Here is a 15435-nt window from a genome sequence, read left to right as displayed (position 1 = left end):
GTTTCTGTTCCATTATCCCTTTTAAATTATGACGAAACTTAAAATTACGACAAAAATTATGACAAAAATTATGACAAATTATTATCCCTTTTAAATTATGACATTGTCCCTTTTAAATTATAACAAAACTCCACACCGGTGTTATTTTTTATGGAAAAGATCCAGTCTGAGAATGTGGGACAGACAATTTATACATGGCATCTTCACTGAACATTTTACACCTGAAGACATAGATAAATCAACAAGCACAGAGGCATCTGTGGGAAGCCCCATGGGCTGCAGACCTACATGCTAGATTGGGCAACTAGAGTAGCACAGGGTCCCAGTCCCAGCTCACGGGGCCCCAGCACCCAACCCCAGTATGTAGGGCCAGACAGGTGTGGTGCAAGGCTCTAGACCCCAATCCCAGCACATGGGAACAGCATGGGGCCCAATGCAGCCCATGGACCAGCCCCACACCACTCATCTGGCCTACAGGGCCAAAAAGTTGAGCACCACTGGTATAAGGTGAAGTAAGTGGTAACCAGGGATATAATTCAATCTGTGTCCTACAGTAACACAATTGGTGCCTGAAAGAAGCAAAGGAATAGAGGGATAGAGAAATCAAGAGAAAAAGGAGAAAAGATTAGTAGCCAAAAAGGAAGGCAGACAACTAGCAGAGGCATGTAACAAAGGAAGCACAAGCACCACAGACAGCAAATTTAGTGCCATTGAGCATATTATTCTGGGAGAACAAATCCTAAACTAGACAAGTATTCCAATATTGCAAGGCATCCCTGCTTCTAGCAAACAACACTGCTCCGGTGTAGGGCACAAAGTCATCACTGAAGGAGTTTACAATATCAGACAGCAAGCTGAACACTTAAGATACATATGAATTCTCCGTTGACAAATAAAAAGTTAGCAGCAAGCATCTGCTCTGGCTGGATATGAAAACTTTTCTAATGTGTTCAGCCTCCTCTAGGTTGTGAGCAGCTTCATGCAATTTAGTCCTGAAATTATAAATAAAGCTATGATTTTGGCACCATCATTCTTAGCAAATTACAGGGCAGTAGCATGGGAAAAGAAACAGTATTCACAGAAATATTAGCAACATGCAATTTTCTGTTAGAAATCTCACTGGCTGAACTACACCTTGCTACATGCTTACAATAGCAAAACAATAACCTCACTGAAAGAGACCAAGTGATTCAAGTTGACACGGGCATGTGAAAACATGTACTTGTAAGTAAACTAAAGAATCCACCAAATTAGATGCATCTTTGCACCTATTTGCAAGATTTTATGGAATGTATTCAAATTCATGGTTTCCATTGCTATCAGGACAGCTATAACAAAATCATGGCTTTAGCCATAATTTATATAATTATATTCAGCAGTTTGGCATACATAAGGTGTTCAACGTAACTGTAAAGTCTGCTGACTTAGCAAGTTTGAAAACATAATAGGTAATATTTCAGGTATACAATGGCACACAGTTCTCAGAAGCAAAATGTCGTACAGATGTCATTATGTTTTCACTTGTCTATCTACAATAAAGCTAATTAGTTTAGTTTAGTTTTGTTTTTGTATGGCCAAGGACTTCTTGGTCACCTTGTTATCAGAAATTGATTTTATGTACATATTCATGTTAAAAATTATGGGAGCACAGGTGCCAAAGCCTTTCCAAAAGGATAACGTTCAACCAGCCAATCCCACATGGCATCCTGAGGAAGAACTGCATTCCCATCTATCCACCTTCTTCCAACTCCTGCTTTGGGATGTTGAACTGATTCCCCATCTCCCTTCATGCTTTACTCTTAATTATAAAAGAGGAAGTGGCCTCCAGAAAAAAAATAGACTTCTAATCCTGCCTTTGTCAGACTTCCAGTGTGGCTGGAGCAAGTCACAAAACTTACATGCCTCAGCTTGTGTGAAACAGGAATTTGTTTACCCTACACACCCTGGAGTACTTTGAAGATTAGTTTATACAGTACTTTGTAGCACATAAATATGATTAGTCAATTTGCAAACAAATCTCCTTTTTATGAATGCAAAAAAAAAAAAATGACATTTTTTTCTATCAGTGCTGCCACCACCCCAAAATCCTGAAAGTGTCATACTTTCCCTCTACCATTGTAGAGCTCTGCTCTTCCTGTGACAACAGAATTCTTCACTGAAATCTACCTCACGTATATCTGATGTAGAAATACTTCTTCTCAGTGAAACAAAGATCTTAATAGAGACATGACCTGAGGCTTTCATTTTTATTTCACAGTTTTTGCATCTTACAATAAAGCTTGCTTGCTTTTCAAATGCCAAGATCGTCTCACTGCAGGTAGCATCTGGTCAGCTCCTCAGTAGAGGCTCACCTTTACAGCACTGTGGATTCTGTATTCAAAGGTTTCGTTCCATTCTGGATGGCTGGAGTTATAAACAACCTGCGTTCGAGAAGTGAATGGAGATGCAGCTGGAAGCTTCAATGCCACATAGCAGTTTGCTTTGGACACTGAAAGGAAAAACAGAAAAATGATGGAAGCCAATCCACAAGCAGGCTGTCTTTGCCATAATAGTTCATGCCTTCTTCACAGCACATCATGTCCCAGTATCTGACTTATTGCCAATAGTCTGTAGTACCAATTATGAAATGTAACAACACAGCATTCAAAGTAGCTGTCAGAACATTCATGTCCTCGTGGGGTTCAAAAGTCAGTTACTGCACCAAGTTCAGAGGTCTTTTATTTATTAGGATCTACTAATGAGCATTTGAACAATTGCAAAATTCCCATCTCTAAGCACTTACACACATAAACAACATACACACACACACACTAGCCGAAACCTGCAAAACATTTGTGATTACATTTTTTATTGCAAAAGTATTTCTTTAAATACAGGATTTTTAGTTATCCTTTAACCAAATACTTTAACAGAATCAAAACTTCTCACCTTCAAAAAGGCTACATAAAGCTGTCCATGTGTAAACAGGCTGAGGAATATAAATACATATTTTGACAAAATCTGACCTTGTGACCATGGGTGACTGGTGCCTCCTGAGACCTGGGGGGGGAGGGGGGGGCACTAAATCATCCCCCCCATGGCCGATCACTAACTGGGGGGGGGGGGCCACCGGGGGGGGTCCCCAGCAGCCAATCATCGAATGCAGAACCACCAGCTGTGAAATCAGCAAAACCAGAAGTGCACTTCCACTGGCATTTCCAGCTTCGCGGCTGGCACTTCCAGGGGGCGCACAGCCAATCTCAGGGGGTAAACGTACACCCACATGCACCCCCTACGCATTACCAATGCTTGTGACTTAATTATAGTTATCAAATAAAAGGACCCTTGTACACGTGACTAAGGGCCCTTGTACACATAGGGAAACTGCCCCTTTTAGTGGTTTAGGCACCCTTTTTAACAATTTAATTGTGTAACAGTGCATACATTCGACAGCATGTTATGATTACATTTTGTAACAGTGTATTTCAATGGCGTATTTTGATTCAAATTACTTTATGAAGCAAATTAAAACACAACCCATATATTTTAGTTTGCTACATAAATTAAAGCAATATTCCTCATGTGTACAAGGGAGGGATTTGTATGCAGTGAAGGCAGCAGGGACAGTGCATGGGGCACTGGAAGCCCAGGCATGCTTAGGGAAGCTTGGGCTTGGCGGGTTTGCACTGCCCTGTGCACCATTCCCACCACCTTCTCTGGCTGCCAGCACACCCAGTTGCCCTCCTGCCACCTTCCTGGGGCTGCCAGCCCATTCCCAGGCAGTCCCAGGCAGCAGGGACAGGCAGCACTCACCTACTGGCACCCCACCAGGTGGTCCCAGGGGAGCACCACCACTGTGAAAGGAAGCACTGGGGCCCCCCCACAGCTTAGGGCCCACAGGCAGCTCACCCACCAGCTGCTTATTCAGTCTGTCTGGAGCACTCTGATTGGTTGCTTCAGTAAGCATTGTGACTGACTGTCGAGGCAACCAGAGTGCTCTGGACAGCCTATAATAATAAGCCTATTATTATTTATTATTATTATAGATATCAGCTGATGAACTGAAAAACTGCTTTACCCCCATCTCTCTCTCTCAGGGACATATAGAAAAGCAAATGTTACATTTCCATCTACAGAAACCGTCATCTATTTGTACACAAACAGGTATCTATGCTTGGTAAAGAACAGTTCTGTTCTGTTATTTAATTTGTATACACAAGTACCTGTTTACATGCACAAATGGTTTTGAAGATATACTGCCATTTTTATAGATTCAACCACATTTCAAAATCAAGCTAAACAAGATTACAATGCCAAACTAAGAACTGATGTAATGTTGAATTAAAACATTGCTGTTAAAGTGAGTTTGTGAAAGGATTAGTAACTTGTCATTAACTTTGCATAGATTTTTCTTTGTACTTGTCACAGATTTTACAATAGTGCAAATCTCTTTATTTGATTGGTGTCGGTCCTGATTTACACTGGTGTAACCGAATAATCAACAGAAACATTTCCTGCCCTATCAGATTAATATGGCTCCTTCTTTACTTCTTTTACTATTTGATCACAACTAATAAATTAAAACTTAAAAGTTTATGGCAGTTAATTTAGTATCGACTGACATCTCTCCATAGAGCATGAACACTAGGTAAGGACTTACACAAATCTATGCCACGGATGTTTCTGGCTCTGAGTAGTTTCACTGTAAGGTTGTAATAGGGGTGTGTCTCATGCTGAAATAAAAATGAGCCTAAAAGTTAAAATCAGCCTCAATCCACCTTTAGAAAACTGTAAATATCAAATAAAGCAAGGAAATGACAAGCAAGTAATTGACTATATGCTACTGTTAATGTCAGCCTGTAAAAATTAACAACTTTCAGTTTAAAACAGTGGAAGTTTGCTAGACACAGCAGAATAGAACTGGCCTATCTACCATTTTGTAAACGGTTAACTTGCTTCAGTAATACGCCTTTATAAATAAGATTTACCTATTAATTTTCAGCTATTTTGCCTTTATTGAAAACTGAGTATTCTGAACTGTGGAAAGATCCCTAATAAAGGAGCAGGGGGAAAACATGGTGGTCAGAATATTTCTATTTTATTTGAGTTTGGAAATGAACACAGTACAAGAACCTGAGTTTCTGTCATGTAAGGTTAAAGACCTTGTGTTTAATGGTGCAGGGTGAGCATGCAGTCACATGCAGCAGCACCAGGCCCAGAGGGGACCAGGGACCCTCCCAGCACTGCCGTTGCTGCAGTCCATAGCAGCTTTCCCCACCCCACAGCATGCCCTCCCCCACCAAGAAAGGGCTCATGCTCCAGGAAAACCACCAGGAAGGGGCTTGTGCTCCAGGAAAATGTGACAGGGGCTTCAACAGTGAGGGAGGAGCATCCGACAGACCCAGCTCGGGTTCCTGCTGGTGGGACAAGGGGTGGGGGATTAAACCCCTCTCTGGCCCCTTCAGCCAAGACTAATGCCCAAGCTGGTTGTGTTTCCTCCCGCCCCCCTCCCACGCACGCACGCACACCTTCCCTGCTCTAGCATCCCAAAATTCCTGGCCTGAGCAACTGCAGGCATGTGCCAGAATTTCCTCAGTCCGAAGGGAATGTCTGTACAGTTGCAAATTGGTTCAACCTAGGCAGGTTAGACTAACCTGCAAAGATTGCATCAATTCAGGGTCTGGCTTTTTGAATGTCTGTCCCTAGCCTAGAGGACTACTTGTGACTGCTGAAAAACCATGGGCTTGTTTTTAGAAAAGAAACCTTCAAACTATTTCTTTACTAACACTTGAAATGTTGCACCCTTCTGTATCAAAAATATAAAAAAGAAAATGAGGAACATATACTTTCGGGTTTTCCAACCTGGACAAATGTTACTTGACCTAACTGATTTAAAATGTGTAAAGACCTACTTGCAACAGAGAAAAGGGATATGTTCTCACCTTGGCGTTAGCTAATCAGAAGTAATATAGGATAAAAACACAGTGAAGACAGTAGATCTAATATTAACATATTTCAAAAGGTTGATTTAAACTCTAACCTTACCTCAATCTGCTAACAAATGAAAACTATGAACTGCTTCATCTCCAATAGAATTTTGTGTGTTTTGAATTACCATGCTAGCTCAAACCAAGGTCTGTGCATACAAGTGAATGATCGGGAAAATATCAATGGAAATGGAGAATTATTTTGGCAGAAAGTTCGCTGGTAATCTTATATGTGTAAGGCTACCTGTGCCAGAAGATAACCAAGTAAATAGTAGACTTAAATGTTCTGAAGCATTGATTACAGATACATACATTTAAGTACTACTGCCCTGTACTTGAACAGTGAAACAATATTCAAAGATGCAAGTACAAGTTATTCAGTCGTTTCAGACTGAATTAATTTTTCCTTCTCCTCTCTGCAACTACCACTTGAAACAAAAGAATTAGGAAATAGGAAATAGTAGCAAGTCCAGCTATAATTCATGATAAACAGTGCTATATTTCTTATTTTGTTGTCTCACCATTAAAAAAACCCTTTCCATTTGGCATAGCACAGTGGAGTCCAACCTTTTTTGGCAAGTGTGTCACAAATTAGCCCTGCCCCCTTCCTGAGTGCCACTCTAGTCTGCTCCCCATACCCAATCTACTACTCTGCTTTCTGGCCTATGCTTCCTGACCAATCTGCTACTCTGCTTTCTGCTCTATCTACCACTGTGCTTTCTGTCCCCTCCTCAATCTGCCACATGCCACACAGAGAGGCGGCCTGTACCACTGGTGACATTCATGCCACAGGTTGGACACCCCAACATGGCATTTCCTAGATATTAAAAACATTTCACTCTCCTGATAGAGACTAAAAGGGATTGAGTTAGGACCCATAGCAAACATACTGGAAAGTACAGATTTATTATTGTAAAAACTGTTGACATCAGTGGGCCATAGTTTGCATTAGCTTCAACACTTTGTGGTTTCTTCATTCACTAGCTGCAAAATTGCTTCACATTTACATTATTATTATTATTATCATTATTATTATTATTTAGCTTTCTATCCTACCTAATCCAAATGGTTCAGAGCGACTTACAATAAAGAGACAAATAACCCATCAATAGGGGGAAAAAGTAGATTTCCCCAAACAGCACCCTAAACCTTGAAAACCCAAATGACTTGCATTACCCGCTGGCCATAGAACCGAATGTCTTCGTTCCTGAACAGCACAGCAGACAGAAGTGGCAGCATTTGGGCTGACATCCGATGAAGTGGCACTGCATGAAACATGAGAGACTGGGTCCAGGCACCTTTCAAGCCTAAAGGAAGTAACAGACAATGAACAGTACGTAAGACTGGGCTTTTTCAGTGGTATTAGCTGATTCTGTTCCTTCTTCTGTGCTGCTGTTAATCTAATATCCTTTCCTTGATATTCCTCATTCAGCACAGATCCATCTCAGTATTTCCTCAAATACTAATTTCACACCCCTTTCTTAAAAATCTTACTATAGCAGCAACTCAAGACATTATCAAGTCACAGCATAAGAAATTAATGTGTTTGTTTCAAAATAGCTAGTGCCCATTCAAAAACAAAAATCACTGCTCATCTGTGCCTGGATGCACGTTTCTTAAGCCCTAGCAACGAAACGTAAATGACTTCAAAGTCCAGAAGGCCCCCTATGTGCAGGAAAGCAGGTTTGAATTTAGAAACCTCAGACATCTTGCTGTATGAGTAGCCAAGATATTGCTGCCTGTCATACCACCTTGACAATGGCATAAAAGAGACCAGGTTTCTTCCCATATTCCTACTTGTCTTCCAAGTTCAGAAGACCAGCTAATTCTCTGATACTTTGTGTCATAGTTTGATGAGGCTCCTTCAGAAGCTTTACAATCAGCTTCAACTTTCTTATAGCGATTCCACTCTTGTTCTCAAATTGAATCTGCTCCCTCAAACATTTACACACAATATTTATGTCAATGATAAACTTTTAGATCAAGGGTAGCCAACCTGTGGCGCACACAGTCTCTGCACACAGCACAGAGCAGATAGAGGGGGACAGGCAGTGAAAGGGTACAGTGACAGAGCAACAGGTCATTCAGGGAGCACAAGGCAGGGAACAGAAAGCAGAGCAGCAGATCAAACAAGGGAAGAGGACTGGAACGGCACCTGGGGAGGGTGTGAGGGTAATTTGCCAAAAGTTCAGCTCCCACTGTATTAAAAAAAGGATTGTCCAGTGGTTTAGGATACTAGACTAGTATATCTAAGACTCTGGTTTCACGTCCCTGCTGCATTATAAACATACAAAATCTTATCCATATTTTACAGATGAAGCAAAGCGAACAACATTTCCCAACTCTATTAGTGTTGTAAAGATACATTGATGAAGACTGTGGGGTGCTCAGATACTGTGATGGGGGCCATATTTGTACCATAGATAGATATATACAATAAAAATAAATGTGCAGTCAGACCTAACAAGATATGTACCTCATCTCAACTCTTGATCTTTTTCCCATGTGGTTACTCCTGTTCCTCCACTCCACCCCCATCCTTTGCTTATAAACACAGGACATGGGATAGGGACCAAGTCTTAGTTTACTATAAAGCATTACACACATTTTTTGATGGAAACACAAGCAATAGGTGAAACATAACTGAAACTATTAAATTTCCTGGCAAGAGAGAATTATTATCATGACAATACTATTTAAATACATTTTATATGAACTTCCCTGTTCTCATTCTGTGCTGCTTTGTTTCTCTTTTATGGTGGCTTTGTGCACCCCTGCCTGTTGGCAGTAGTGCCCTGTTCACTTCCTATCAGATAAGTCTAAGCTCTTTGTGGCTGGGACCCTTTTTGGTATAATTGTGCTAGACCATGTACACTGGAGCCCCGATACCTAAATGAGACCCCTAAATGCCACTGTAACAAAACAATATAATAATAAAATATAATAAATACAACCCCCCCCCCATAGTAATAAAGGATAAAAAAGAGGAGATCCAAGCAGCCAACTAAGCTTTTCAAATAAAACACTGGATTTCTTGGTCTACTCATACCTGACGTTTCTGTTCCTCTAACTGAAGCCGGTTGGTGGATTCCAACGGGGGCTCCCGGAATTTCCACTGCAGACCAGATTCCAATTGCCGGAGGTCCAAGGCCAAGCACAAGCTAATTCCCCAAGTACAGGAAAACACGACTGCATACATGATATTCAGCACACTGATAAACTGCTAAGAGTCCAACAGTGTGAGGATGATATGCAAATCCCCAGCTATGCAATTGTCCACACAAAAACTATTGACATATTTAGACGGTCTGGACTTTTCTTCCAAATGGATTTAAACTAGGGTTGTGGAACAATTCAAATATTTGATAGCAACTAGTTGCGCAATTTTAAAAAATGAGTCACAATTAATCACAATTTTCATCACACAGCTAAAGTTTTAAAATTACGTGCAGAAAAACTCAAAGTTATGTAAAATTATGCAGGTACTTTGTATGGTGGGTGAGTGTCGGGAGGAATTTGTGAAGGTGGGGGGAGCCTGGAGCCTGGGGAGCAGGGACCCAGGCACTTCCTGGCAGGATGTGGGATACTGGGGGTTAGGAGTGAGGGGCAGCAGCAGGGCTGGGAGCGAGAGGCAGACACACATGCACACACACAAAACACACACAGGACCCAGCAGCTAAGTCTATGGAAGGAGAGGTGTGGGGGAAGGAAGGGGCAGGGGGTTGACTGAGGCCTGCACAGTAAGGGAAGGAGTGGGGCAGGGACAGGGCCGAATGGGGCCAGGGAAGATTGTGGGACAGAGCCATGGGCAGCTTGTCCAGGAGTATGGGGAGTGCACACCACTCCCTACCATTGCATGTACCCCTTGGGGAGGCTTGGGGGCCACGTGCCCCTGGATTTGTGTGTGGGGTGGAGGTGGGCTGCCTATTGCAGGCTGGGGCTCTGTGCCCCACTGCCTTTGCCCCAGGAGTCGTCTGCTGGCTGCCTACCCAGCCATAGGAGGCACAACATGGTGTCACACAGCTCCCGGGGCAAAGGCAGCAGGGCACAGAGCTCCAGCCTGCAGCAGGCAGCCTGCCTCTGCACCACGCACAGGCACCCCTGGGGGTGTGTGCAGTGACATGAAGCCACTCCCCCACTGCGCCCCAGACGATCTGCCCACAGCTGCATTCCACAACCCACCCCGGCCCCAGGCCCCCATTCACCCCAGCCCCTGCCCCACTCCCTCCCTTACTGTGTAGGCCTCAATCTGTCCCCACTCCCCACTGTCCCTCCACAGGCTTACCTGCTGGGCATGCATGCATACACACATGCACCACACCCCCTCTAGTTATACAAATAGACTTTTTGCCTATTGCTTTTAATTTTATGTATTTTCTTGAGTTTTGCATTGCCTTAAGAAACTCTGTTTTGCATTGCTCTGTAGCTTGACATAAGTGTTCAAACCTCTGTATGCTGTATGTGTGAGAGAATGGGTGAGAATGTGTCTGTGGAAAAGGAAAACATCAGCTGGTGACTGGCTGAAGAATGCAGACAGATAAAAGACCAAACAAGAAGAATCCACCCCAGAACAGCAAGAGAACTATGGCAACTGACCTTCAAGAAAGAACCCAGTGATAATACAGCAAAAGCCTAAAGGACTGGGTGGATTGACAAGAGTATAAAAGATGGGACGAGACATATCAATTTTGGGTCGTGTTCTGCATGTCATCCTGGAGCATGGGTTTCTCTGATGAGATGGACTGGCAGGAGCCTGGCTTCTACTTGTAATCAACTGGGGGGGGGGGGGGGGGTGTGTGTGTGTGTGTGTGTGTGTGTGTGTGTGTGTGTGTGTGTGTGTGTGTGTGTGTAAGCGCTCAATCAATAAACACAGCATATTGCTTTACCCTCCCTCGTAAGGTCTCGCTTGTGATTTGAGCAATTGGCAATTTGTGTAACACTCTTACCCCCACTGCAGCCACCCAGAGCCTGCACTCAGGCTGCCCTGCGGTCTTCTGCACTGTCACTACTGCCCCACTGAGTGGCATGGAGGCAGCATTGATGGTGGCAGAGCAGAACCCAGGCATGGGCTCCGAAGCCATGCGCACAATTAAAGCATTAAAAAATTAAGGCAAGTACCAATTAATGCATTCATCTCACACATTAACTACAATTAATTGACAGCCCTATTTTAGACGCATGGATTTTGGATTGAACATTTGAAAAAAAGGAAGTAGGGGAAGATGGGGAAGTAGGCTTTGTTTTTTATGAAAAAAGAATATACAGAACAAAGAGTCAGATGAGAAGAATTCCATACCTAGCTCTGTCACAGACTCACCATATAACTGCAGGCAAATGAGTTATTAAACCTTTGTTAGCACTGGTTACTTGTAATACTGAAATGCCTCCAGGGGCCTTGTTGTGCTAGGTCCCCACGTACAACATTATAAAGATAGCTCTTGTCCCAGGAAATTCATGGTCAAAAACACAAGAAATAAAATCAACAAAGGAAGATAAGCCAGTCCAAGTACAGTACCACACTTTGTATTACCTGCAGCAGTCACAGCTGTAGGTAACACATTTGGGTCAGAAAACAATATATAGCCATTGTGGTTGCGAGAATGATATGAAATTAATGTAATACCCAGTCAGGGCCAGCTCCTATTAACTGCATTCCAATCATCTGATCTCAGTCTTCTTTACTGCTTTCCCAGTTCATCTCCAAACCTGTTTTTCCCATCCCTTAATGGCTTCTTGCCCAGCCTCATCCAGGCTCTGCTCCCCTTCTCTTAGCAGTTCACATAAAATCTTGGTACACAGAGTTAGTGATTTATATGTCTTGTGTTCATTGTTCATCTTCTAGCTCCATTTTATAACCCTGGCACAGAAAGAGAAATAGAGGAGAAGTCAGGATAGTAAAAGGAAATAGATAGCAGTTTCCCTCTCTTAGGGTGAGCAGGAAGAAAGTGAAATCTGTTTGAGCAGCTAGGGGAAGGCATGCATTTTATTTGCATTAAAAAGGTAGTCTTTTCAATATAAAATCATCAGACATGCACTGGCAAAGGAGTAAAGGGGGCTTAAGGGAAAAGCAAAACAAAAAGAAAAAAAACACTATTTGATTTCTTTAATCTCACTAATTCCTGGTTCAGACTCAATTTTTGATCTCCTGAAGTTGTTAAACTAGGTGTGTGCGCGCATGACAATAAAACAAAGTGACTATAGACCATTCCTAGGCTCCACTCCATTGTCTTCACCACTAGAGACACCTTGCAAGGACTTGGAATTCTGCTCCCATTCAATATAAAGATAATTATTAACGAAGTGAAGTCACGGCCTCTTAACATTCCTCTTGCCTTGTACCATGACTTCCAGTTTCAAAGGGAATGTTCATGAAGTACTAGAATAGAAAGGAAAGTATGTGTGGTACAGTGACAATGCAGAGAGTTTCTTGGCTCAGTCAAAAATTGAAAAGAAGGATTTATTTTGGGAACTGTGAAAAGTTGGAGTCATAGAGGAGATGCTTCTGTGTTGATTTAGCAGCAGATAAGGGATTCTTTCCTCCATTCAGACCAAGTCCTGCTACTCCAGGAAAGTTTAAGGAAAGTTTGGGCATTGGTTGGAGTGTGATATGTATCTAGAAATTTGGGGAAAGCTAGTTTTAGAGAGTAGTACTAATGTACTTCCTATTTATATCTAGGAGGATATATCATCTTCTACCTCTGTCACATCCAAGTGCCTCCTGGAAGAAAGGGAAAACCAATAAATAGAAGAACTTTGGTTCACTGAAGATTCACACAAGCAGCAGCAGCTTTTAGCTGGAAGGGCGAGACTTATTACCCACCCTGTCAAAACACACAATTTGTTTCAGGCTGTACTAGGTCTGAGCCAAGAATATTTGCAAACCCATGCAGAAAGCACAAGAAAAAAAAAAATATTGAACATTTTATTAACAAGAACGAGCAATAAGAATGTATCAGACTTGCCTTTTGGAGCTTGGGTTGAGCCCCAGGCTTGAAATCTTGCTGTTGCTGTTTTGATTGATGGAGCTTATCCACCAATCAGGAGGCAGCAAGAGCAGTTAAGTCATGCCCCTTTCCTGAGGGAAAGGGGAGAGGAGTTTCCTCCCTCCCTCCCCACTCCCAGACCTGACTGAAGACTGCAACACTCAGGTCCGGAAGACTTCAGGGGCAGAGCCCTAGAGCATATAAAAGGAACTATGTGCCCAGCACGAGGAGAGCACATCTGGGACAGAGAAGAACAGGGTTAGAAGAGCTGAGGAGAGCTGCTCAGCAGAATGAAGCAGTAGCCCAGAAGCGCCCCTGAAGACTTCCATCAGCGGGGAATGGCAGATGACTCCAGCAACTAGGCTCTCAGTGTGCAGCACAGTGCACAGCGTCCAGACCCTGGGAGCTGCATGAGGTGGCTCAGGTTTGCAATCTCTGGCGTGCGGCCAGAGACACGGTGCACAGGGCAGTGCACAGAGTAGGACCTTTGGACCACTTGGGCAGCTCGGGTCCTCAACCCCTGGAACAAGGCTAGGAGGTCGGTGCAGGAGGTGCTGCAGGGAGGGCCTGGGAGCTGACCGAGCCTAGTGCTGCATGAGGCAGCCCAGGCTGCCGACCCACAGCAAAAGGTTGAGTCCAGGGAGCCAGATGGTGCTTGGGCTACTGAGCCAGCAGACAGGGCCGAGCCAGAGGCCCCAGAAGCCCTGCATAGTGGTGCCCAGTTCCAGGGGACAGCGACCCCCCCCGAAGCCCACAGCAGGCAAGACAGCAGCTTGGCTCAGAGGACAAGGGCCACCCTCCAGGCCTGGGAGCTGTGAGTTGCAGGGAAAAGAGGATTCCCACAGGGGAGGGGGAGTCCCCCCTGGTTAGTTAAAGGTTTCTGAAAGGGGAGGGCCCACCTAAAGTTACCAGCTTCCTTGTAGGGCTTGGGAAAAGCCCAAGGGCATTGGGGTTTCCCCTCGGGATTGAGTTTATCTTTGGGGTTCTTGCACCACAAGTGGTGTGATGTCATGCCTTATATTTTGTGAACTCTCATGTTGTAAATTAGGAGATGAGTAAAGTCCCAGGGCTCTGCTGGGACCCCCTGTTGTTATCATTTCACCTGTTGTTTATTTGTATTTATTTGTGGCTTATTTATTGTTCACCCGTACTTATCTATAGTTTATCTGTTGGCTATCTGTTTATTTGGGGGTTTATCCATTTCAGATCAGATACTTACCTGTGACTTACCTGTATCTGGAGCACTGATATAAGGTTTTATGGCATTTACCCAGAGGGTATTGTTTATGTTATTTGTTTAAATATATATAATTCAATAAGCTATACTGGTGTTGAATATATCTATCTAGAGATATATCTAGAGAGAGAGAGAGAACATATGTTTATATCCATGTTTCTTTGCCTGTGATAACTATATTCACATTTATTTACATTAACTTTAGGCCCCTGACTGTCCTGGCCTGGCTCTATAGGGACCAAGGGAAAATGAGCTGTCTGCAATTCCCCCGCAGCACACTTGCCAGATGATAATCCCCCTCAATTGGAGAAAGGGAGTATATACCCAATTTACTTGGGCTACAAGAAGTTCCAAATCCTTTAGAGAAAATAGCTTATTGGTGTTGAATACAATAAAAAGCAGCAGTGAATTGCTGATTCTTATGCCTCAGCTGGAGAAAAGAAATAAGAGTTGAGGAGGTGACAGCTAGCAAGAAAGTTTAACAGCTCCTGAAGCTCTCAAGTTTTCTGAACCCACATATGCATGACCCCTGGAGTGTGTATTGCTTACATTTGTTATTATTTTTGAGCAGTATGAAGAACAGAGCACTGAACTGGTACATCGGACAACCAGGATCCATTCCAGGTTAGCCTAAAAAATGACCCTGAGCAAGTCAGTCACTCTCCCCCCTCTGCACTACAGTCTCCTTATCTGTAAAATAGGGATAATGACAATGACCTCTATAAAATTATTAGAGATGTAATAATGAAGAGGTGCTATGTAATACTGGAGGTAGAATTCTAACTAATTAATTACCTTTGATTGACAAATGCTTTAACTGAAGATGGGAGAAACACTACCATTAAATTGAACAAGCAAGAGTCAATGAAGAAAAAAAAAATCTTCATTTCAATCATGTGGCCTCAAAGTGAAGCAAGTTTGCACATTAAGCAAATGTACATTTTCTATATTTCCCTATTCATTTTGGTTTGGTTTGGTTTGGGGTTTTTTGTTTTTTTTGGGGGGAGGGGGAGGGGGGCAGTTCCATTTATTTGTTGCTTTTAGAAATGGAGGACTTAAAAGTTAACAAAAACGATAAACTAACTCATTTCTGAGTGAGACATCAGCTTCCCAGTATGACAGTTCAAATGTGGAGTCAGCACATTCAGTTCAGAGTAAATGCCGCACATGTGAACAGCAGAGATTCCCAAATACTTTGTTGTTTCAATTAGACTGTAGAGCAAAGTAAAGCAATTCCATCTCACATGGC

At 43.0% G+C, this 15435-nt stretch overlaps 1 protein-coding gene across 1 annotated transcript; it reads right to left on the bottom strand.

The window, feature by feature from the left end:
* Positions 1 to 548: 548 nt before the first annotated feature.
* Positions 549 to 11801, bottom strand: LOC132248291 (uncharacterized). The gene is made up of 6 exons (XM_059721345.1): positions 11673 to 11801; positions 9016 to 9127; positions 7143 to 7273; positions 4640 to 4712; positions 2352 to 2488; positions 549 to 569 (listed from the first exon to the last, which is right to left on the bottom strand). Exons 1-6 carry the CDS (start codon positions 11799 to 11801, stop codon positions 549 to 551), a joined length of 603 nt encoding a protein of 200 aa, XP_059577328.1.
* Between the last annotated feature and the right edge of the window lie 3634 nt (positions 11802 to 15435).

Source organism: Alligator mississippiensis, chromosome 2, assembly GCF_030867095.1.
Source record: "Alligator mississippiensis isolate rAllMis1 chromosome 2, rAllMis1, whole genome shotgun sequence".
Classification (NCBI taxonomy): Eukaryota; Metazoa; Chordata; order Crocodylia; family Alligatoridae; genus Alligator; species Alligator mississippiensis.
Note: the sequence above shows the minus strand (reverse complement) of the source record. Positions and strands in the feature narration are given on the sequence as shown.

What these genes read in the sequence shown, in the direction of transcription:
- LOC132248291 (XM_059721345.1), bottom strand. Translation starts at nt 11,801, where the DNA reads ATGAACAATGAACACAAGACATATAAATCACTAACTCTGTGTACCAAG. An exon ending in TAGAGGAACAGAAACGTCAG is followed by an intron (nt 7,274 to 9,015) that starts GTATGAGTAGAC and finishes TACTTCCTTTAG; the next exon opens with GCTTGAAAGGTGCCTGGACC. An exon ending in CATCCGTGGCATAGATTTGT is followed by an intron (nt 2,489 to 4,639) that starts GTAAGTCCTTAC and finishes TTTTCCTTTCAG; the next exon opens with TGTCCAAAGCAAACTGCTAT.